Source organism: Colossoma macropomum, unplaced genomic scaffold (genome assembly GCF_904425465.1).
Source record: "Colossoma macropomum unplaced genomic scaffold, Colossoma_macropomum, whole genome shotgun sequence".
NCBI classification, from domain to species: domain Eukaryota; kingdom Metazoa; phylum Chordata; class Actinopteri; order Characiformes; family Serrasalmidae; genus Colossoma; species Colossoma macropomum.
The window spans coordinates 38,212,200-38,237,913 of NW_023494791.1; the positions used below are offsets into that span (position 1 = coordinate 38,212,200).

The 25,714-nt window shown below is 38.1% G+C and overlaps 1 protein-coding gene across 1 annotated transcript; it reads right to left on the reverse strand.

Moving 5' to 3' along the window:
* LOC118810889 (von Willebrand factor A domain-containing protein 7-like) lies at positions 1 to 25,544 on the reverse strand. Its single transcript, XM_036575025.1, is given in 18 exon segments — positions 1 to 448; positions 450 to 581; positions 1,035 to 1,331; positions 1,493 to 1,761; positions 1,835 to 1,927; positions 2,109 to 2,261; positions 5,852 to 5,984; positions 6,272 to 6,490; positions 8,737 to 8,853; positions 14,204 to 14,316; positions 15,257 to 15,426; positions 19,268 to 19,454; positions 19,605 to 19,727; positions 23,035 to 23,128; positions 23,273 to 23,551; positions 23,644 to 23,852; positions 24,355 to 24,383; positions 25,456 to 25,544. Coding segments are annotated over 16 exon segments (2,937 nt in total). The 5' UTR covers positions 23,848 to 23,852; positions 24,355 to 24,383; positions 25,456 to 25,544; the 3' UTR covers positions 1 to 94.
* Positions 25,545 to 25,714: the final 170 nt, after the last annotated feature.

The window sequence follows — 25,714 nt, forward strand, 5'->3', positions numbered from 1 at the left end:
TCCTCACACTGCATAAAAACAGTACTGCTGCACTGGTAACACACCCTGAGTCTAAATATGTTGATGGTAGGAAAATTTCAGGAGTATCCAGGCTTTACAGCTGCATGTACTGATAAAGTGAGGTGGTTCCCACAGTTAGCCAAAAGAGGACTGGCAGAAACAGATGGCCATTGGCACTATTGGTACTGGTTTGGATGGTGGAAGCAGAGGTAGCGGTAGTTGCAGGTGTGGTGGCGTTGGTTACGGGTTCAGTAGATGTAGCACTTGTGCTTTGTGGAACTGTAGCATTCAATGATCTGAAGCAAGTGCCAACATTTCCCACTGCATCCACCACCACCAGTTCCACCTGTGAGGCACAGCAGGATGCACTGTAGAATGCCAGAGTGACGTTCACTCCTCTGTCTAGCACAGTGCTGGTGTTGAGGGTGCCGTTTCCTTGGCGTACGGGTCATACTTTGGATGCCTGATCCGTTTCCATCAGTCATGTTAGCAGAGAGGTCCCAGGAGGAGAGGCTGCAGTTACTTGAGCAGTTAGCGTTGACGCTAATTATCTCACATACTGGAGGAGTAATGTCTGTTACCTTAAAGAAGCAGAAAAAAGTTGAGTTGCTACACAGCAAAGGTCAGTAATGACTTAGAGTTATGACTGCAATACATGTGTTTATAAGTTTAGCACAGTGATTCTCTATCCAGTCTTTTGGTGCCTCCAGATAGTCCACATTTTAGCTTTAACCCAATTTCCAACACACTGAACTAAGCTGTTAAGAGCATTGTACACCTGTTACAGTCATGTAAGGAGCTAGGTTAGAGAAATGACATGGACAGGCTGAGGGATCCTGTGGACTGGTTTGAGAACTGCAAGCCTAGCAGTAAAGCAGTAAAGATGTTAACTGTAATGACTTGGCAGTTTTTTCCCTAAGGCACCCTTGAAAGTCATCTATACAACAACCAACCTTTTATTCATTAAGTGATTCTGAGCAATGATCATGCTTTCGACAGCACACTGGAACACTAAATCAAATGTAAGCAGTTACCGGAGCAACAACAGAAAGCCGCAACACTGCGTAGTTGGAATCAGCTCCTCCAGGGGCTTCAGCTTCGATAGTCAGAGTGACGTCACTTCCTGAGGGGGTGCTTCCAGGAACAGCCAGAGTTACTGTGCCATTTGCACTGCCCCCACGCACAAGAGTCAGGGATGAGGAAACGTTGGTCATTACGAAACTGCGGTCATTACTGACTCTGATATTAAAGACTCCTCCAGAGCCATTGGTTGCCACTGTGAAGGGCAGAGTGAAGTTTTTTCCTGGTTCCAGTGTTCCATTAGCTTGAGTCTGAGGACACCACGACAAGGAATTCTGTTAGTCCCACAGTCCAGTACATTTAAGTAGATTAAGTAGTCAACTACACCTTGACCTTTTTTTTTAATCATCATTTTATATTTAAGAACATCTTTGAGTCACTTTTAAACCTTGAGTAAAATCTGCACACTCACTGTGACTGTCACACTTGATGCTTGGAGCTGAGTTGAGGACTGTCTCTGAAAGAGGCCGTTTGAAGCCTTAGACGAGCTGCTCTCTCCAACTACACGGACAACAAACTCTCCTGCTGGAATGCTGCTGATTGTCACCATGTATTGGTCACTTGCAACCTCTTGCAGAGTCCCATTATAAGAGTTGGAACTTGATGCCTCAACCAGAGCTACTTCTGTAAGCCTCACACTGTCCCCACCCACCATGGAGACCAGCAGAGTGATATTGCTGTCTGAATGGAAGGCAATAAATGAATGAATACACAATTTAATCAACTCATCAGTTATAGATGAATGTTCACTTACTAGCTGTGGGCCTGCTGTTCAACACAGCGTAGTTAGGATGAGGCCAGTCAGAAAGTTCTATGAAGTTGAACAGGAAGTCAACCCCACTTTGACCTGGACAGTGAATAAAAAAATAAGAGAAGATCAATTTATGTTTGATATCCATTTAATAATCTTTGTATACTGTCTGGACATATTCATAAACTACATAAACTTTATAGGCAGCAGACTCCATATCTGTCATTCTTCTGAGCATATATGAGCAAGAAAGATCTACGAAGTGTGTTCATTTTACCAAGAACTTTGACGGTGTAGGGCTGCACTGAGTTAATGCTGATGAGCCACAGTCCTGTCTGGGCTGAGACATTTGGATGCAGCGTGTGGAAGTTACCAACCTTCTCAATAAGCCCCAAAGCCCCACTTGGTTGGGAGCTGGTCTGTGAGCCTCCTAGATTAAAATTAAAATTAAGATTAAAAACAAAACACATTACTTGATCCAATACATGATCTGCACTGTCTTCATGTCTGTGGAGGGTAGCTTTTGCAAGGGTTGTACTATCTTAGAAAGAGGCTTTGAGGGAGAGCAGGGCACGCCCTAATACAGGGTAAAATGTAATAGATTATTTTATGTAGTTAAAGTTCAGTTAACAAACAAATTAAAATTATGTATTACTTAATCCAGGTGCAGTCAATCAGCCTAGTCATGTTAGATATCTGATGTGTGCTTCATTGGTTTATAGTGGGAAATGCTAAGCTAACATTGCTGACAAATCCTGGACTTACACTGTCACCGATCTCATCTCTGTAAATAATTGCCAAAATCATAATTTGTTTGCTTCAAAAATCTGCTGAAAAGCAAAGTAAACAAAGGAATAAACGATCAAGTAAGACAGCGTGGATAGACCTTATTTGACCATTTAAGCTAGAACTGAAAGGGTGTGTAGACCTCATTACACAAGAATTACATCTGTTTGTTAGCATATCTAAGGCTTCATAACTGTAAGAAAGCTAGATAGAAATTGCATCTTGAATTATGATAAAGCTACAAAAATGCGACATTTCATTTTGTATAAATGCAACAAACAAATTTCAGCGTAGTCTGCTATATTTTAACTGGGTAAGATTATAAATATGTAAAATGCACACATTATGGGCTACATGTAAAACCTGCTCAAGCGATAATGTTTTACTTGGTCCTTGCAGGGATTGATTGCTTTTTCCAGTTTATTTTATGAATAAGGAAACTGTCTCTAGAACAGCAGGATTTATCAGAAGTTGGTATTTGTCTTTTTCAGTCACACATATTTTCTGACCATGTTCAGTGTTATTTTGTTCAAGCGCTGACATCAAAAGCTTCTACTGCCCACAGCAGAAACACTCCACCTCAGTTGGCATCTCCCACATACACACCCAGTTCCACACACATGCGGAGTTGCCGGTATGTATGTCCAGCATTTAGCTGATGCATTCATGTGTGCTCTCAGGTTGAAACATATTCAGTTGAGGCTCCATACCATGGGCGTTGCTAGGCCAATTTTAGGGGGGCTTTAGATGTTATTTAGCCCCCCTTTCCTAGGTAAATGTACATCACTAGGGCAAATCATCTATAGTTTATTTTTATTCACACTGTAATAGCAAGGCGCAACCTGGGGGAGGCACTGCTGCTGCTCTAATGCAGTGCTGCCTCTGCTGTACAGCCAAGAACGGTTCAGCCAATCACATCAGAACTTTTAAATTGTTAGCCAATCATTTCAGACCTGGGGGTCTCTGTTTATGCACTGGAAAGTAATCGGTAACCGAGCTGAAGACGGTAAACATTACGCCTTTTTCAAAATCTATAATGTACAGAGTGAAACAGTGTTAGAGTGAATATATCCTCCTACAGTATGGATCTGTGGCAAATTATAGTCAGTATAGCTGGATATGTTTTTTTTGCTTGGTTGTTTAACACCAGCTAATTTTAGTTAACTTTGGGTTTAAATGAAGTAAAGAAAAGAGGCTAGGCTAACACTAACATTAGCTAACTAGCTGACCCAGTTTAACCTCATAGAGTCTACGCTTTAACCTCACTTCATAGTTAGTGTGAGAGTGTGAACAAACAAGAGGGATAGAAACAGAGGATAGATTTCTCATCAGTATTTGGAAACAATGACACCTGTATTTACAAAATATTGTTATTTACAGTAAGAACCAGGCTGAAGTTGCTTCAGCTTTGTGTGAAAAGATCATCATAACATAGTTTTATATCCCTCAATTCCTCAACCTGTAAATGAGAAATTAAGAGGTAGCAGCTCCGTCAAAGCCAGTCAGATTAGAAGATTTTTACCAATTAAAGCAAAAAAATTAAATTGATTGTTATTTTCTTGAGTTCTTGTAAATCTGAGTTTAATGAGATTATTGTATTACTAATCACAGGAAGATGGGGAGAAAGAAGCTGAAGGAGACTGACAGGACTGAAGGAGCAGATCTGATGGAGGTTAGTGATCAAGAAGAAAGTGAGTGAGAGAGAGAGAGAGAGAGAGAGAGAGAGAGTTGTATAAGCTTTCGGTTAAAAACTAATGCTGAATTTAATTTGACTTAACTGAAAAAATATTTGCCACCAGGACCAGGAAATTCTGTCACATAGATTATTAAACATACCTACAGAGCAAAATCACACTCTTTCTGATTGCACCAACTAAGACTGAACTGATCTATAATCTGTGTGTTTAAATAATATATTGTAAACCTTGCAGCTTATCTAAGAAAGAGGAGAGAGCATTGCTTGACTTCAGTACCTTTGCTTGACCAGAGCCTGTTGTAAGTGGATGGATACAGTGTTTGTTATACTGGCTCTGTGCTTAATACAATCTATGAAGAGACAGATCTACTGTGTGCCTGTTTGATCAAATAAGCATTTTTTGATAAACCTAACACGACTGTTGTGCTTGACTTTTTCCAGCTGTTGCTATTCTAAAAGTATAAACATTTTGGGGCCATTAAAAAATTTCTCTTTGGGGAGGATGCCCCCAGATCCCCCTAGTACAGGCTTTAGCCCCCCTATCCATGAACCTCTAGTGATTCCCCTGCTCCATACAATAGCTTAGCTTCTCTGCCAAGTTACCTTACAGCGCAGCTGTGTGTTTAGGAATCCTTTAGAATATGCAGAATAATAAAAAAGGTATAGTGCTGAGGTAAACATGGGTCCAGTTGCTCATAATGGCTGACCCACCACTCAACTATGTGGAGAAGTTTATTTCTGTTTTTATAGACTAAAGTAAGTCATTCTGTGTTTAAACCACACTGAAACAAATGAAGATCTGGATGTGGTTTGAGTGGGTTAAGAGACGTATTTACAGAGATGAGATTGGTGAGAATCGAAGTCCAGTGTTTGTTAGGAATGTTAGCCTAGCATCTCCCGTTCAAAACTAAAGAAGCAAACTTCAGATACCAAACATGTCTTGGCTGATCAACTGCATCTGGAGTCAGTGATAAATCATGTTAATTAGATTTTTTTTTGCCAAATTATTCCTTCAAACAGTTGTGGCAATAAGTGGTCATCTTAATGCCACCCTCATTGTTAGTAATAATGTTAGTGGGATTAGTTTGGATTAGGTTAAATAGCTTTCTTCTTCTATCAGAACAGAGCTGGGGGAGTCCACTATGATGTTGGTTTGGGTGACCATATGTCTTCTTCTGGGTATCTAAAAACCCCGGAAATCCTGGGATTTCTTAATTGCTAAAATGTCTGGTATTAAGCTTTGCTTCCATATTGACATTTTGCTCTCTACAGTCTGCCCTGTGCTGCTCATCTCGTTCACAAAACGCATAATTGTACTGAATTAATTGTATTACAACTGTTGGTGGTAAATACACCTCATCCTGTAAGTGGTAACCCTGCCTGTGGGTTCTAACATTTGCACTCGTCCCACTTATTCACAAAGAGTGGGTGCCTAAAATGCAGTTTTGTGTAAGATGCTTGCTCAGCTTTTTTTTACAATCATTTATCAAAAACCAAAATTCCTGCTCAGCCCTACGTTTCGTTTACAAACCAAGTACCTGAAGGACTAGTGATGGTGTAGTATGGAGAGTTGCCTGTGATGTAAATAGTCAGGTTTTGCAAAGTGGAGTCCACAAAGAATGAGAAGTTTTCTGCTTTTGCTGGGTTTCGTACAGCCTGGAAAACAGTGACCTGAAGAAACAGAAATGCTGATGTCACTTATTTCTCATTTATCACCCTGAAATGAAAGAATTAATTTGCACACACAAAAAGTTACTTTCTGCATACAGTACTTGATGTATGCTTATGTAAAAGCTGTAAAACTGGGCAACCTTTCAAAGAAGGATAGAGTAAAATCATTTAAAGGAGCCCATCAGTCAAAAATGACAGTGTTTATTATAATGTTATTGTGATTAATTAGCATTCTGTTAAAAACATTTCTTCCTCCAGCCGCTGGTTTATTTGACTACTTAAATTACCAGAGAGGAGCTGGAGGTGTCCACTATGATGCTGGTGGCCTGGGGCAGTGTTGCTTTAGTGACCTCAATGGCTTGACCCCCAGAGGCCTGAGCCAGATCCTGGTAGACCTCATTTAATGGGTTGGAGAGTCGACTGGCGAATTGCTGTTGGCCATCTTGTTGCCCACCACTGCTCCGGCGGCGCCGGGCACCAAGAGCATTAGTCAGCAGGAAGCTCACCTTCACGTCAGGAAAGGAGGAAGGTTTATTAAACGTTTTGCCCACATTTTTCAGAACTTTTATATCAGATGAGTCATGACAGAGGCAAGACATGATGAATTCATGCAGATGTTTTGGTAGGGTGCCAATAAAACTTGTGAGCCAATGGCTGTGCTCGTAGGTGGAGTAAGAGGTCAAGCAGTGAGTTATTAAGACAGTAGAATAATGTGATTGTGTAGTGTGATCGTTTTTTTCATAAAAATAACATAAATGCTTATTATTGCAGTGTATGAGATGCTAGCTGTACTAGCTGTGTTTTGTGTTTATTTTTTGGATGGTGTCAGTAATATAAAGCGAAAGCACGGTGTAGTGTGTCTTTAAAGGGGAACATGGAATAGTTGCAGCATTTGTTTATAGCAGTTCGCATGTAAGAAAAGTACATCCACTTTGTACTGGATTACCATGTGCACAAATTATTAGTATTCAACACCAAACATATCAAATGAGATGTCCTTCACTCAGTCACGTCTCTTTCACAGCTATGCCAACAATAAACACGTATCCTATTATCAACTTAAGTTTCACAAGAGAATGCTTTATTCAGATTTAACCACATCAACGTATAAATGGACTTTCATCGTGTTTTGACAAGACCGCTAATGACTACATGAGGTGGAGGCATAGAAATACGTCACAGTTTGCGATTAAAAACACCTCCATGTGGGATGTATGTGTATTTCCTCCTATGATTATTGACAAGTCTATTCTTGGGGTAGGTTTAGTGGGGGAGACCAAAGTGAGCCATTGCTGCTGTCTGGTGGAATTCTGAGGAATTCACATGTTGTGTAATAATAATAATGTAGTGTAACAGCAAGCAAATATACAAAAATATTAAAAATAGCAATTTTTATCTTCAACTTTTAATTTATTAATTCACTCGTTCTGTAAACGAAAAAAATAGTTGTGACTAGTGTTGTCAAAAAAATAAAAGTCCCTTTTTGTTGGTTGACTTTGCTGTGCAGGTTTGGCTTTCTGTTCTGTGCAGCTGTGCCACACACACGAGTGTCTGTAGGCCACTGTTTTCCCTTATTTTTCTTTCATTATATATTTTTTTGCTTTTGCAGTTTTAGAAAGAGTGTGGAATATTATAAAGGTTATAATATCTTGAAATTGTTGTAACCTTAAAAAATTGCACCTTTATTTGTTTTTATTTGGTTTGTTTAATTTAGGCTAGCTGCTGGCAGGGAAGAGAAGCACATTATGTCCTAACCTTGCTTTCTTTAACTTATGGTGTTTAGAATCATTTGTTGCTTTTGTTGCTTACTTTGTTGTACTTTTAGTTTTCTTCTAGTGGGTGTGTTTAATTTTGTATTTACTTTTTATGTGCGAGTGAAACTGATACTACATTCAAATTCAAGAGAGCGATATTTATAATACCCAACACATGGCAAAGTTGAAATTAATGAATAGCTAAAATAAAATTGTAACAATCAATTAATAAATGACATACATAAATAATATCTAACAACAGACATTTTAAACTTCAGCTCTAAATAGAAGAGACTACTTGATATAAATGATCACATGAATCATGGAAATTGCATTCTACAGGCTACAGAATCAGTGGAGCCTTCAGGCGGTCAGACAGCTACAGCTGTGGAAAGTGCTCTTAATAAATGTGAATCCACAACAATAAAGGCAAGTCTGACCTACAGTCATTTTTTATCGTGACTGTTGCAGATGGAAACAAGCCATACAGGACTGTGGGCAGAAGTGGGAGCAGGATGAAATTTGTGGGAGCAGGACTATAAAAATCAGTCCCACACAGACATCTACTCTAATGGTTACCCTTTTTTTTATAATTAATTTAGTAAAAGGTTTTTGGGGAAGGTGTTTTTCTTCTGTCTTTTTTCTATCCTTTATTAACAGTTGTGAAGTCATGGATGCTGCTTGTTAGCTGTGTATTCTCGATAGTTTCACTTTCACTGGTGGAGTTTATTGGCCGTTTATTAATAGTGAGTTTACAGTCTATAGCCTGCTGTGATTAGCAGTCTATAGCCTGCCGTGATTTCTCTTAGTGCTGTTAATAGCTAATATATGTTACAGTGACAAACTACACTAATTAACTACGTTTGGGGTAAGGGGGAAATTTATGTAAATTATTATTGTTTATGTTTTTGCTGCCATTTTGCTCATGTTGAGGCAAGATCATAAACATACATAAAGGACTGACTTGTGTGTGTCTATGAAGATTCTGAGGTACTCACTGAAGACTTCGTTCTCTCAATCAGTGCCAGCACAGTGCTCTTCAACCATAAATCCTTCGCATCAGCATCCGTGAAAACAAAAATCTCAGTCTGTGGTGGTGAGCCAGTGAGGGCCAGCTGTGGAGAAAAGCACAGACATCCACTTGTGCACAATGTTTAATTATTTATTTATCCTTTATTTTTTGTGGAGACAGGAGAACAGGGCTGCACAGGAGTTGGTTGGCACAATATTCAAGGGAAATTCCACCAGTTTTTCAAAAGTTCTTCACGGTTACATTTGTAAGATGTAAAAAAGTCATGCAGGGTGGTTTTATGTGAAATGCTACGTTTTCAGAATTGTAACGAGTTGGAATTGTTCACAGGGGTGGTGACAGAAACCAGACATCACATTTCTTGTAAAATGTCTCTCAACATTTGACTGTTTTCCAAGGCTGAAGTCAGCTTCTTATTCGCCATGCAGCTTCTTGTTCGAAGTTTCCTGTTCCACCTTAAATGGTGCCTGAGGCGCCAGAACGTAAACGCGGCACCATTTAAGGTGGAACGGGAAAATTTGAAAGAGAAGCCGACATCTTCACAACTTTTTAGTGTTTGACAAATTGGAAGTGAATTAAAAAACTCTGTCGCAACTTTTATTGCCAAGGATTAGAGTCTGTTCGGTGTCATTGGCTGTGTTTACATGCAACGATTTTTGCCAATCCGACTGAATACAATCTGATTACAGATTTAGACTGAGGTGTTTATATGCACTCTATTCAACAATCTAATGGAAAATCTTCCTTTACATGCTCACTACAAGTAATCCGATGCAAAATGACGCGCATGCGTGGAGTAGCGCTTAGAGTAAATGTTACCATGACAGCGAACATCACGTGAGGTCCAGACCAGTTTCTGCTCCGCCATGTTGAGCGGTGTAAACTTTCGCCGTGACGCGACGCACATGCGCAGAACATACTTACACGTTCCGATCGGAATGTAATCGGATTCAGGCGTTTACATGGCTATTATTCTTCTATTTAACGGATTATTTAGAAGTTTACCCACCTCATTTAATCGGATAGAAATTGTATTCCGAATGGCCTCAATCGGATTAGACTATTCCGATTGAGGTGTTTACATGGACGTATTCTATTCCGATTGAGCTATTAGTCGGATTATTAACGGATTATCAGGCTGCATGTAAACGTGGCTATTGAGAACCAGGGCTTTCACGCTTTGCTGCCCACTTTGGAGCTGAGATACAATGTCCCGTCTCAAGCATATTTTACTGACACAGCAATCCCCCCACTCTCTACTACGAGACCAAAACTGAAAAGTCACTGAATTAAACGGGTAGGATGGCTGTAACATGATGCGTGGACATCCATTGCCACAGGATCTTATTTCACCGCAACTGCACATTTTATCGCAGATGACTGGCAGCAGCATCTCATGTGCTCCAAACAAGAGCAGTGAATGAGAACCTTCCAGTTCACTTACCACATCACTTCCATTTGTTTTATTAATAAGATATTGGAAGTAAATTTATTATGGACTATTACAAATACTTTGCTTTAAAAGTACAAAGTTGTCACACAGTGAAAAAAGAAATCCTGTATAGAAAAAAAATCCTTTTTTAAAAATCGTTTTATAATCGCATCGCAGCCCTCTGAATCATAATCGAATCGAATCGTGAGGTGCCTAAAGATTCCCACCCGCTAATATATATATATTATTTGACTACTTGTACATTTTATTTTATTGTAACATATTTTATTTGTTTGTAATGTCAGTGATGAAATAAATTCCTGAGTGTTCAAAAATGTTATTTGGTTGGCTTTGGGTTTAAAGTTAAAGCTCTGATTGTTTCTCTGTGTTGCTTCATTATGCAGAACTGTAGGCTTTTACCATTCCCTGACATGTGCCAACCCACCCAATCCTAAGGCTTGTTGCCACATGTGCACAACGTAAATTTTGTCATGAATGTAGTAATTTCAGGAATCATCTCATTAAAAAAATCGGTAACACTTTATAATAAGGGTACATGACCTGTCAGTAATTAAGGCATTTACTAATGAATAACTAATCAGAAAATAATGAGTCATTAATCAGGAACAAATGAATAAGTCATATATTAACAACCACAAGACTAAATTACTAACGCATGTATTAATGAATGAAGATGAAGGTAATAAAGTCTTTATTCAGTGCCTGAATTAATTAGGAATTCATGTGTTAATTAAGCATACATAAAGAATGTTAGTACACATTGGCGAACTGCTAGAAGCTCTGTTAGTTTCATTCTATTCATGCAATTAATGATTACCTATGTCATACTGCAATGTCATACTGTTACAACAGAAACATAAACTGTTGTATGTTTAATAAACTGTAAACTAGTTTATTTACTGAAAATAGAAATTTGATTTAATTAAAACTGTGAATTATCTTAATATATGCCACAGTTATTCTGAGAAATACCACCTTCAGAAAATGAAAATGTGTTTCCCATATACATCTATTATTCTTTTTAAAAATTTGCTATATCTAAATGTTTTATTAATGGAAACACAGCATTTTGCAATGTAACACTTCAACTGTTTCCAGCTGGAAATTACTGCTATTTTTCTTCGCCAGTAAATGGCAGTAATTGCGTTAAATGCTATATGTCAAGCAGCCATAGAGACTTGAGTGAATATCTCTTGTACAACAAATAATATAAAGAAAATCTATATTTCTCTTTTCGCCTTTTTTGCAATATTTCGCATTTTTCTTACTTTTAAAGGTGAGTTATGCATATGCATACTGTATTATATACGTAATTTACATCGCAGATATAATATTTACACGTGGTATTGTTGTCTGAGTGTTGTGAGTGCTAGTATGTATGTTCGTGCCTCACCTCTTTTTAGACTAAGGTGTAAAACATGCAGCTGTTATCTGTGGTGAAACAGAACGGATTTGCAGGAACTATTATTTGTAAATTTGTTGTAAAGAAGCTTAAATAATTGGTTTGGTGCTTAGTTATTTGCAATAAACCTTTTGGATTTAATAGTAAGGTTTTTGTGTTTCTCACGAGCGTCGTGTGATTGTAGTAGTAATATGTGGCGTCAGGCGCGTCTATTCTGTCCGGTTAAAATCACATGTTAATTTCATGCTGCTTGGTTCATTTGTTATTCCTCCTTTGACAGGGACTCTTATTGTGAAGGGCTATGTGTGCGGTGGCAGTGCTTCACAGGGCCTAGTAGTAAATAGACTGAGTCGGGACAGCGAGAGGGCGCGCTAACTGCGCTTAGCCAAGCGCTGACCTAGCGCCGTGTTCTCCCCTTTCTTTTCTACTCCGGGAGTTTTTCAGTAAAGCTGAGTCACAGACTCGATCTTCAGCTTGTGTGAGTTATTAAGGATTCTTATGACCCCAGAAGAAAGACACTCCAATAATGAACTCATTTCTGAGTTCAGGGGTAACTGTAGGCTAAACTATTCCCTCATGAGGGACTGTGTATCAATACAGGAGTTAAAACATGTAATATTATTAACATGAAAGATACATTAAAACTATGGTAACTGTCACAAATGAGGACTAGTTGCAAAACAATGTCAGTGTAAGCTTTTCATTTTACTAAACAGTCACTAGGTGGGTAGAAACAGACGAGGTAACATAAGAAATCAAAAACAATAAACTCGAGACCTGACAGATAGAAACAGGCAAATACAAGGGCTGCTTACACAACATGATGAAGAAGAAGGACAAGATGATGAGAGGATGGAGCTATAAAAAAAACAGTTGACTTTGATAGGCATAATATTCCTGAGCACTGTGTCTCAGGGGGTTTTGTGACAACATTAATTAACACATGAATTCCTAATTAATTCAGGCACTGAATAAAGCCTTCATTACCTTCATCTTCATTCATTAGTATATGCATTAGTAATTTAGTCTTGTGGTTGTTAATATATGACTTATTCATTTGTTCCTGATTAATGACTCATTACTTTCTGATTAGTTATTCATTAGTAAATGCTTTAATTGCTGCCAGTTCATGTACCCATATTATATAATGTTACCAAAAAAACTGTTTAAGATAAGATGTTTCAGCTTTCATTTGCTGCTAGTTGAGTTGTACTAATGCATGGTGTGCCTGGGATATACGGCAGAAAGTAAGAACTGTGCAAATCAACCTGCTCTCCCTACTCCTCATTATTTCATGAACTTCTCTTGTGAATTAGCTATGGCCATTAACAACATGACTGGCAACCAATCAAATGCTGTCCAGTTAAAGTGTCATATTAGATGATATGAGTACCAGAATTTGGACTTGTGAGGTTGTTATATGTATTATGTTTGTAGTGTTTCTAAACTGGTACCTTCCTTCACTATCTGCCCTCTCATTCTGAGCATGGTCTTTAGCTATGATTTTTTTTTTCATCATAAACCTCAAGATAAGATCAAATATTCCAGGATAATTATTTTGGGATAATTATTCTGAGAAATGCAGATAAACTTAAAAGTATTCCCTACTCTGCCCTGTAGGCTGGAAGTTGTGTATCTGTGATTGGAACTATTCTAATGGAAACTGACCACTATATGGCATTTTATTTTGAATGTGGTCTTAAATACAAAGATGTTATTTCAGTGCTCACTAAGGCCTCGTTCAGACTGCCAGCCCAAATCTGATTTCTGGCAAATACAGAATGTATCCAGATGTATTTTTGATAGTCTGGACAGCAAAAAAACGGCATGGAATTTAGATTTTTCTAATCAAATCCAAAGCACATTTGGAGATGCGATTCCAATTGGATAGTTTCATGTGTGTCTCACTCTGGACACTCTGGCTGCTTAATTTGGGTTTCAAAGTGTCTTTTGCAACACGACGAACAGCGGCAATGTCAAACTTGCATCATCAGCATAGCTAAATTCTTACTGATGCCTACATTGTTACCACAGCACCCCATGCAGATAGGATGGTGAGTCTGGACACGCAAATCTAGTCTGATCAAATGCAAGTAACAATGCGGACATCAGAGCGCTATTTCAAATGTGTTTTAAAAACACAACAGACTGTTTTGTTTGCTGAACCACAAACTTTAAGCCCAGTTTTAACCAGAATGCACTCCAAAATGCAACAAGTGTGCATGAAGTGAACAGTGCTCCTTCAACTGTCTGGAGTGGGTGTAACTTTAAATACATAAATAACCTGAGACATTTGTATTGAGGAAATTATATTGAGAAAATATGTTGAAAATATCTTAAGATAATTTAAGAAACAAAAATGCTTGTCATGAGGCTGTTTTTTATCCATTATAGAAAACCTTCTCCTTTAAACCTAATCCTTTATCCCTTATGTCCTTTCGTGGCCTCTGTATTAATGCCTTTATATTTAGAAAAGGATAATATTTTGTAAATAATATAAAAGAATGTATCATCAAAGGAATGAGAAGGCATTATCCAAAAACATGGCACTGAAACACCACTGGACCCTGCTGTGAATACCTGGAGACCTGAGAGGCACATTTCTGGAATATCTCCTCCACCATCAGCTGTAAGTGCATTAATTTTACTCTTAAACACATCAGGATCAGTTGTTCTTGTCAGAGGCCCATAGTCTGAAGGAATGTAAAATGAGATGGAACATATGAACATACATTTTGTAAAGTGTTAGACATGGTACTATATAAATAAATAATAATTATTATTATTAGTAGTAGTAGTAATATTTTACACTGCATGTGGATTCATTTTTATCATGAACTCAATTTGTAAATCAGGCATGTTATTTTATTTCATTTCATAATTTTAATGAGTCCAAAAGCCAGCTTTAAATAAATAGGGGGTCTATGTAGTTTCAACAGTTTGCATCTGCAATACACTTGTATGCAAAAGTTTGGGCACCCTGGTGAAATGACACATTTTGTCAATTTTCTAAGTGAAATAAGTTAATACATCACTCATGCAACAAACTTAACTAGTGACAAATTTCTACAAATGCAAATAACATAACTTCTTTGCTGAATTGAATAAAATTTAAAACTAAATTAAAATGGGGCTTGTGCAGAAGTTTGGACACCCTTTCCGTCAGGCCTCTCTGATCTTATGTGACTAGGCCTCAATCCAAGTCAGGTGAAAGCAGAGAAAGACTGTTGGCTGGGTACAAGAAATGTTGAAGGCTATAATTTCAGGGGGTCTTACTAAGTGCTGACTGAAAGGGTACCAAAACTTGTGCAGATACCACCTTTTTATTTTTTTCCAGGGTGTTAAGTTCATCAATAAATATTAATTGTGCAAAACAATTTGCAGAAGTGTGTCATATTCAAATTGGTAACATGCAGAAGTAGAGAAAACCTATTTTCACTTACAAAATCAACAGAATGTGTAAACTGACAAGGGTGTCAAACATGTTCCATACAACTGTATGCTTTTGATATTTTGCTTTAAGTCTTATCAGCCTGTAAGGAAGTAACATGGCACATATTGTAGCTATATACATGTGACAAGACATACATTTTTAATGCACAAATGCCATTCAAGGCATCAGAAGTGTCTTACCAGGGTCATTAAATGGCACCAGGATGTATTCTGAGGGTTGATTTGCACTGCCTGTCTTACTGTTGATGATGGATGAAGTAACTCTCCTGACCTCAGCAATGTCATCAGACATGCTGCCGGTTGTGTCGATAACGAAACACAGAACTGAAGTCTGGGTCAATCCCATCAATCTGAGGGACAAAACAAGCAATATAACATAAAGAGAAAATTCAAAGCACAGTTCAGAGGTAGTAACTAGATGAACAGACACTTTCTGCATTTGTACACATACCTGCATATGTGCGTTTGTGTCTATGTTTCAAGCATGACACACTTTCATTTTTTCACTTTGTTACAGTTCCAGCCTGATTCCAGCACAAAACCTTGATTGCAGGCTAAACTAAGTCAAAATTATACATTCAGAAGTTCATAAATAGGCCACTTTAACATCCAGTAGTTGAAAATTACACTGTACAGTTTACACCCTTAAAAGCAGCATTCTGGACTGTTTTGATGGAAATAAACCTGAACACAAAACAGTAACATTCCTAACAGTGATGCTTTAGATTAAGACAGTCTTTGGGAGGTACAGTCATTCTGAGGTTGTGCCACCCTTGGCAGTAATGACTGCACTCAATTGTTTGTGATAACTTGTGATGAGTCTTTTGTATCGAGGTGGAAGAATTTTGACCCACTCTTCTTTGCAGAATTGTTCTAATTCGGCTATGGTGGAGGGTTTTTTAAGCATGAACTGCCTGTTTAAGGTCTTGCCACAGCATCACAATGGAATTCAAGTCAGGACTTTAACTTGGCCACTCCAAAACCTTAATTTTATTTCTGTTGATCCATTCAGAGATGGACTTGCTTGTGTGCTTTGGATCATTCAGTGTGTCCCATTTCAGGGGCTGCGGCCTTCGGAGGCTGCATTTGAAGGCTGATTGCGTCACAGGGCCTTACGAGACTGTCCCATTTCGAAGACTTCTTCATATGCTGCCGAGAAATATGTCCTTCTTTTCCATGGCAACGAAGGATCCATCGCGTGCATCCTTCGTCAGGCAACATATCCAGAGATTCATTGCATGTTGGCAAGGATTCGAGAACATGGCGGCATCAACAGAGAAGCGAACGGCGGCTGAAGACTTCAATACCAAATGTAAGTATTCGGGTTTAAACTGAGGTGAATGGCTAACGATACAAATGTGAAAAAAATAAATAAAATACAATCTCATCACTAGCCAGCGGAAAAGGATCTCCAGCTCTAATAAATGAAAAAATAAACAACTAAAATCAAAGTTTCTGGCTCCATCTTTAAAGAACTTGAAAATAACATGAGCGGTGTTTCGTGATACACCGGTAAGAGTGGGAACAGCGGACGCAAACAGAAAATCAGACCATCTAATTTTGGTTCAGCCTTTGCGGTTCTAAACAGCCTTCGAAGGACTCGCCTTCGTAGACCACATCCTTTGAAGGATCCAACCCCTGAATTGGGACACACTCATAGTCTTGCTGCATAACACAACTACACTTGAGCTTTAGGTTGCGAAGAGATGGGCGGACATTCTCCTTTAGGATTTTTTAAAAGAGGGCAAAATTCATGGTTTCGCCAATTATGACAAGTCGTCCAGGTCCTGCAAAGCAAAGCAGCCCCACAGCATCACACTACCACCATGTTTAACTGCTGGTATGATCTTCTTATGATGGAATGCAGTGTTAGCTTTACGCCAGATGTAATGGGATACATGTCTTCCAAAAAATTCCACCTTTGACTCATCAGTCCACAGAATATTATCCCTGAAGTCTTGGGGGTCATTTAAATTTTTTTGGCAGAAGCGAGATGAGACTTCGTGTTGTTTTTGGTTAGCAGTGGTTTGCACCTTTTGCAACATTCCCATGCATGACATGTTTGTGGAATCATTTACACTGACCATAACAGAGGCAAGTGAGGCCTGCAGTTCTTTCGATGTTCATCCTAATCCTTTTGTGACCTCCTAGATGAGTCGTCAGTGCGTTCTTGGTGAAATTTTGGTAGGCCAGCCACTCCTGGGAAGTTTCACCATTGTTATGATTTGTTGTCCATTTGTGGCTCTCACCATGGTTTGCTGGAATCCCAGAGCCTTAACAATGGCTTTGTAACCCTTTTCAGACTTTTATTTCACATCTGTATTTGAATCTCTTTAAAGTGTGGCATTTTGTTGGTTTTTTAGACCTCCTAGAGACCTCCTGCTTCACATCACAGGCAGGTTCTATTAAAGTGATACTTGGATTCAACAGGTCTGGCAGTAATCACGCCAGGGTGTCAACTGAATTTGGTTAACTGGTTTAGTAGCTAAGGGGGCAGTTACATTTTCACATATGGCCAGGTGGGGCTGAACGGCATTTTCCCTTCAATAAATGTAATCCTCATTAAAAAACAGCATTTTGTGTTTACTTGGGTTATCTTTGTCTAACCTTAAAAGCAATTTGATGATCTAAAATATTAAAGTGTAACAAATATGCAAAAATAAGAGAAATTGGGAAGGGGCAAATACTTTTTCACAGCACTGTTACTGTCCCATAGTAGAGCAACATCTACATGTTGGTAAAACATCTGACATTAGTGAAAGACTTTAGATCCATGTCCACTTTAGATCCATGTGAAAAGCAGAATATGAGTCTCCTCACATTCCACAACACTAATGGAGGTAGAGATCCTCAGAGAAGTAACATCATATCACTGCAAGACTGTAATATGCAGACCCAATGTCAGGGGGTCATTTGTGGGGCAACACCCCACCAACCAATCGTAATTCCCTAATAAACATTACTCATTCAATTAATTTTTCTTCTTTTTTTCCTTTTTGCTTCTTATTATTATTATTGTTATTCTTGGTAGAACTTAATTTAATATAAACATGTGTAGTCAGCAAAATATCAGCTGTAAACATTTTTGGATGTGGTGTAGGAAGTAGTTTGTTGTTGACACCACCAGTTTCCCTTCACCCTGGGTTGTTCTGCTTCAGTGCAGGCAGATTCAGTCTCTCTGTCCCTTTCGGCTCTCTCTTCTTCAAGCTACTGCAGCTCCTTTGTGTATTCTGGTTCAAATTGATATGGCTCTATGACATTGTGGAAACAGACCTCCTCGAGGTCCTGCACATACTCTGCCGTTTTCCAAAAGAGGTATGAAAACTGTAAAACGAACTGTAAACAAAAGTTGCTGCTTTTTGAACGGCTGTAGCCACAGGCTTGTAGCAACAAAAGCAGATTAGCTTGCGCACACTGATCTCAGTTGAGCATGCAGTTTTGAGAGGAAACACGGAAGTAAGGAGTAATAGTTTATACTAAAAATATGTTGTATAACAAAACTATCACAAATCAGTGCCTCAGGTATCAAGAAACACATTCATAACCATTTTGTGTAACATGATGTAACTTTTAGAACCATTCAATGTTTCGGACATCTGGTTCCTAGGACTACAATGTGAAAAATTCTGATTGGTAAATTTCTTTAGAAAGGCCCATTTACACCAAACCACTCTGAATGATTTTGTTTACGTCTAAACCATTGAGTGATTAAGTAATGTTGCAAAGTTGGGAATTCCCCTTTAATTTTCTCAAACAGACCTCATTTAACTTCTGTGTTAATTGTCAGTTTTGGTGGGTATGTTTGACTAGAGGAAGTACCAATTATTCAAAACTTTTCTCTGAAGCAAATGAGATCATTTTGCATGTTTGCCGACAAGTATACAGCCTGTTCTCTGCAGGTCTGTTTTGGTTGTGGTTCATTTTGAGAATCACTTCCCTCTTCATGTCACTAAAAACACTACTGTGTTTTTTGGTTATTTTGTGGTTGGTTATTTTGCATGTCACTCAAAGAACCCCTTACTGTGAGCAGTGCGTGGTTCCTTGCCACTTTGGGCAGCAGGGGAAAATCTTAAGTGACTGTGTGTGTGTGTGTATGTGTGTGTGTGTGAATGTGTGTGCATGCAGATGCAAGAGAGAGTAAAAAGATTTATTCATTTCATAAATCTTTTTAGCAGTATGTTGCCCTGATACCTAAGAAACTGTGAATCTCCAACCGCTGCCCTGATGTCCTCCAGAAGCTCTCTGGTAGCAGCAATGGCTACCTTCACCGCATCCATATGTTGGTCACCATGGCTGGAGCTTAATGTGTCCTTATTGATACCACCTTTAGGCTCTGTATAACTCGTCAAATCGAGGAGTCCTCCATGGCTGCACTTTCCTTAAAATGAAATAAAGAAAAAAAAAACATTACATATAAATCTGTTTTATCAATCGAGAACTAGAACATAACTGAAAATCATCCACAGATCTACAAATGTTTCTACATTTTCAGTGTCCAGTTACAAAGGTTGTGTGTTCAATTAAGCACCTTTAGGTTTCTTAAAACTGAAGGTGTTGAAGTATCCTGAGGTCAGTTTCTTCTGCCTAAGGACTTCCTCCAAAATGTTTCCTTTGCAGTTACTACCATCACAACTCCTGCATGTTTCTGAATCTGTTGAATAAAAAGAGGATTGTGTTAACCAGTGTTAAGCAGTCATATCAGTTTACATTTGTTAGTTATGAAAAAATCATCTAACCACCACTGATTCTTAGTCTGCCTGAACGTCTGTCAGTCTGTCTGTGTAACTCTGTGGTCATCTTGTACGATATCTGTATAATTCATATGCATTATTCTGCCTGTATTTATGGCTGAAGCAGGATTAGAGGGTTTTTATTTTAGTGTAATGATTCGGTTTTTATTTATTTCAGCAAATAAACAATAAGTGTGCATGAATGTGCGGAAGTGTGTTCTCTGTATAGGATGTGTTCACTTATTTTTACTTAGAACATCAACAAAACATGTCATTTGACCAGAGGTGCTCAAATATTTGCATACAACAGTATATCTAGGGCCTGGCAGATCATATCATGGATTTCCACGAAAAGTATTCAAGCAAAAAACGTCATTTAATCCACATAATATTTCAAAGATGTTTAAATTAATTTATACATTCTTATAAAATCTATACATTTTCCTAACTATGTGCTAATTGACATCTTAAATACCTAGTTCAACATAATACAAAATCATGTTTTATAGAATCCTATTTCACTTTAAATCAGCTTGTTTTCATGTTAATAAATCCCCACAATAAGTTAATTAATTGGCATGTGATTAAGTTGTCAGTCAAATGTCATCTTTGAGGTTCGATCATTTTTGAAAATTAGTTTTTGCAAAATTTAGGTTTTATGTAATATTCTCATAATTAAATCAAACATACAGATTATTCTTTTCTGTATGCAATATTTGATGCTATGCCATGACTTTGAAAGAGTTTCCGGAAGAACTTTTTGGACTTTTTTTTCGACCCAGTTCATCATCAAAAGGTGCTAATCTTTCAAAACTGTTACTGAATATGGACAATTATATCTCATTAACAAGTGAAGAAATAAAGATGTGCTATCACTCCTTCATGATCTGTGTCCATCCTTTTTGAGCGGTAAAACACCACCAGTTCATTTCTTGTTATTATGCACAGAATTTCTTGTAGAGGCACCCAGTAAGTGTCCTGCTTTAACTGAACTATTTCATGAAAATTCTTGAAGTAACTTGCCAGACAATAGATGAGTCAGTGTGAAATGATTAAAGTATTTGAAGAGAAATTCCACAGATATTTCTATTTTCTATTTGTGTCATAGACATTGTGACACCTGGTTTCTGCAAAACCTCCACTGCTTACAACTTACAATTCCAAAAAAGCTGGGACACAATGTGAAATGCAAATAAAGAAAGCCGTGATTGGTAAACTCTGTTTATATTATATTGAAAACGGTAAAAACACAATATTTGATGTTTTACCTTATGAACTTCATATGTTTTTGTAAATATACACGCAACCAAATTTGTTGTTGCAGATACAAACTGAATCAGTTTTGAAAGCAGGATTTCTTCCCATTCTTCAGTTAAACAACTCTTCAGCTATGCAACCGTACACACTGTGTTGTCATATTGTGAGCTTAATAAGACACACTTTCAACTGGTGACCACAGCAAAGTCAGTCTAGCACCTGCACTCTCTGATTCAGACGCCGTGCTGTTGGAACACGTACATAATGTGGTTTAGTGTCGGCAGGTTGAAATAAGTGTTCCAATCATTTCCATGGCCACAGGTGTATAAAACCAAGCACCTAGGCCTGCAGACTGCTTCTACAAACATTTGTGAAAGAATGGGTCACTCTCAGGAGCTCAGTGAATTCCAGTGTGATACCCTGATAGGATGCCACCTGTGCGACCAGTCCAGTCGTGAAATTTCCTCACTACTAAATATTCCACAGTCAACTGTCAGTGGTATTATAACAAAGTGGAAGCGATTGGGAATCGTAGTAACTCAGCCACGAAGTGGTCGGCCACGTAAAATGACAGAACGGGGTCAGCGAATGCTGAGGCACATAGTGCGCAGAGGTCGCCAACTTTCTGCAGAGTCAATTGCTACAGACCTCCAAACTTAATGTGGCCTTCAGATTAGCTCAAGAACAGCATAGAGAGCTTATGGAATGGGATTAAATGACCGAGCAGCTGCATCCAAGCCTTACGTCACCAAGTGCAATGCAAAGCGTCAAATGCAGTGGTGTAAAGCCTTGCAGCCTAAAGTTTGCAGCCTTTTCCTTTATGCACAGAGTCTTTTGATGATATTATGTACTATAGAGGGTGATATGCCTAAATCCCAGTCAGTGATCGAGGTTCCTGGAATTGCGTGTCACCCAGCAGTTTAGGAATCAGGGCAGTAATGAATTCAGGTGGCTTTCCTTTTTCCTCCCCTTCTGGAATGCTGACAGTTTTAATGTGACCGGTCCTCTAAATCGTCGACTTTTGCCTTAAGCACTTTGTTCGCCTTCTGGGTGTCGGCGAGGGCCGCCTCAAGGGAGCTAATACAGGCCTTGTGGTCTTGCACCTGCCCCTCAATGGCCTCTGTCCTCTTCAAATGCCTGCATTGTTGTTTGCAAGGACTGTTCGAATTTGTCGAACCCCACATTGATAGTTTGCAAAATCTTACTCAATATTTTCTGCCATATTAGTGGTAGCTCTTCTTTAGATTGTTGGTAGCTAGCATCCTAAGAAAATCGTCACTGGCCGCTGCTGGGGTTCCTTTGAATGCTTGGACATTTTGGGCGGCATTACAAACCCATCAATTGCGGTTGAGGGCCGGTGATTGTCAGTAATAGACTGAACTAAGTGAGCATGTAAAATTAAATGAGAGGTGGTGAGAAAATTAAGTTTTAAAAACTTAGCACACAGGAGCTTGGAAAAAAACGCATTTACTCCATGCACTGCTCAAAATGGCAAGCCTTGACCCATTCTTACTCATAAAGGATTCTGTCTTTCCTGGATGCTGCTTTTATATCCAAGCATGACTGCATCACCTCTTATATATATTTTTTATGTTTCTCAATGTTCCTAGACTTAAACTTCTCCTGCCCCGCCTTTTTTGGAAAGTGTTGCAGAATGAACATATTTATAGTATATTTATAAAAAAATATGTATCTTGTTTTTTTTTTGTGCTATTTTCATTCAAACACTGGTCAGAGTAGATTATAGAATCACTGTTTTCTGTTTTATTTGCATTTTACCTACTGTCTCAGTGTCTTTGGAATAGGGTGTGTATAAGTGCAAAGTGAAACAGACGTAACCTGACCGCAAATTCAAAACTGAAAGCACCATGTATACAAAATGAAGGAACAGTGCAAATGAAAAAAACACTGACATAAACACACCCATATACTCTATACCATATACATAACAACAACAGACTCGTGTTTTACCGGCAATGTTCTCAATTGAGCTGCTGGGTTTGATCAGGTTGGGATAAGGAGTGTCGTTTCCCAGCTCTATCCAATTGCTGTGACTGTAGAAATCCTTTTTTGACAGACATGTAGCAACGTCAGAAATGTTGGAACATGACAGAATTGAAAGTTACATTAATTGTAGTATTTAATATAAAGCTTTTTATCTATTTATCTCTAAATGTAAAATGTGATGTGATGTAATCTGCTCCCATACCTGTAAAGTGTGCAGGACTTCACCCAGCTTCGCTCTGGCAGCTTCATAGCTCTGTTCCTTCACACTAGCCTTGACAATACTCACTCCTGAAGTGATGAGCTCCCGTCCATGCAAAAAGGTCTCGTCATCAAAGTGGTAAATAGGATTAAAGAAGTGATACCATGGTAAGTCCACCGCAGCATTATTATCAGTAATTTTGTCAACGCTCCCTTTGAAAGCTTTGGCTGAAGCAGATGAGGAGCAAGCTGCTGCCACTGACTCTTCTGTCAGGGTTTTTGGCTGCAGGGAAGGAAGACATAGACACAATAAAAATACATTTTACATTAAATAACTTGAAATACTAATAGATGAGGCTGATTTTTTTTTCTCACCATCACAAAATCTCTTCCCTGACTGAGTGCTTGTGATCTGCAGAGCTGTACTGTTGTATTTAAAATTGCGACTCGAGTTATTTCTTTATGAGTCATGGAGGATGAGAAAAAAGGCATGAAAGCCCAAGTCTGACTTTGCATGAGGAAGACCACCAGCAAGAAGCTGATAGATGTTCTGATCGGCAAACACGTGGTCACCATCATCAAATCTGTGAGGAAAGAAGAACATATAAGAAACATATAACAATGATTTTCCAGTGTGTTTGCATATATATATATATATATATATATATATATATATATATCACGGTTGGCAGAGCAAAACCTCATATCTCAAAAATGGTAACTTTACAGGAGAAGGAAAAAACAAATTTTACTTTGAATGTAAGTCAGTGGAACTACAGTCATTTGGATATTTCTTTTAGTCCATTCATCATGAAATTTACACACAATGTTTATATATATATATATATATATATATATATATATATATATATATATATATATATATATATATATAAAATCTTTGCTGTCCAAAGAAAATTTCAATTTTTGTCAATTTTTTTTCTACATCATTTCATGATGAGGGGACCAGTAGAAATGCTCCAAAATCACTTAGAATAAAAACTCTTTACATTAACTTACAGTAAAGCGTGAGTGTTTTTGCCTTCTCCTGTGAAGTATATATATACTAGAATGTGGAAAGCATACCTTGAAGCTTGAGTCTTCAGATCACAGACCTGGAAGGAAAATGCCTGTTTAACCTTGTGCACCCTTATATAAACGAAGTCGAGGAGTGGCCGATGGGACAATGAAGGCCAGCCCCATCAAACATTCGGTTGTATGAGGAAGTAAGTTGACTTCTATGATCGCCTGGTATATATTGCAATGCCTGTTTCCAAAGAATCAGCTTCATGTAGGAATGTCCCTTAACAATTCATGTGAAATAAAATGGAATGCTTCATTGACTTGATAAAAAAAGATAACATTTGGTGCATACAAAAATTTCAGTAGAACAAAAACAAAAGCATTTTACGAGTAATATAAGTGATCATTGGCGCACTAGTTACACCATAATAATGAAGCAATAGACAGAAGAAAAGCGAAAAACAAAAAAGTCACTCTCCATTAATTTTTTAATAAATTAAACTATTAAAATTAAATTCAAATGGAAAGTTTGAATAATGTATGTTTATCTAAAGTGAAAAATTTGTACAATATAAATTTTTAACAGACTCTTATTTTGTTAGAAGTATGATTCAAAATTTACTTGTGAAACTTGTCATTCTCACAAATCGGACAATCATACCTTTGTCAATCATTTTGGGAAAAATCATACCTTTCCCTGTTTAACCTTTTTTAACCTCATAAACGAAGAGTGTGGTGGATATAGATACACAAACAGAGACAGATATAGACTGATAGGTAGACAAACAAACAGGCACACAACAGAAATTTTAAAAATATGGGCTCATGAAACAGTTAAAACCAATTCACTTTTAGCTTACAGTTACGAAGTACGCAGTCAAAAAGAAGTGCCCTGTCAATCTAGCTCAACTGGAAATGCCTTCTTGTGTTCTGCAATTAGTTTTTTTTTTCCAAATAACCTTAACTGCTACAATAGCACCATACATTTAAAACTGAAAGTACATCCAAAGTGATGGAGCAGAAAAAACACACCTACGATCACACCCTCACACTCCTACCACGGCAACAGACATGTTATGTTATCAGTTGGGCTGCTTAGTTTGATCAGGTTGGAATAAGATCTTGATGATGATGATGATGATGATGATGATGACAGATACATACCAGTCCTGGAAATCTTGCTTAAACCCTTAAAATGCCAGACTTATTACATACTAACGCATTCAGACATAAGGTGTTCAGCAACTGCAGGGACTTCAGTGCAAACTGGCTGAGTTATTCGTAGGTTATAGAAGTGTGTAATAAAACTTTGGGCCCGCCTGTTGGCCCTGTTCATTTACAGGGTTTAACAACCATTCAGCCTGTCAGAAGGAGTGTCGAGCAGTGATCAGATCTTCCTACAGATATAAAGTTCATGTTTTCA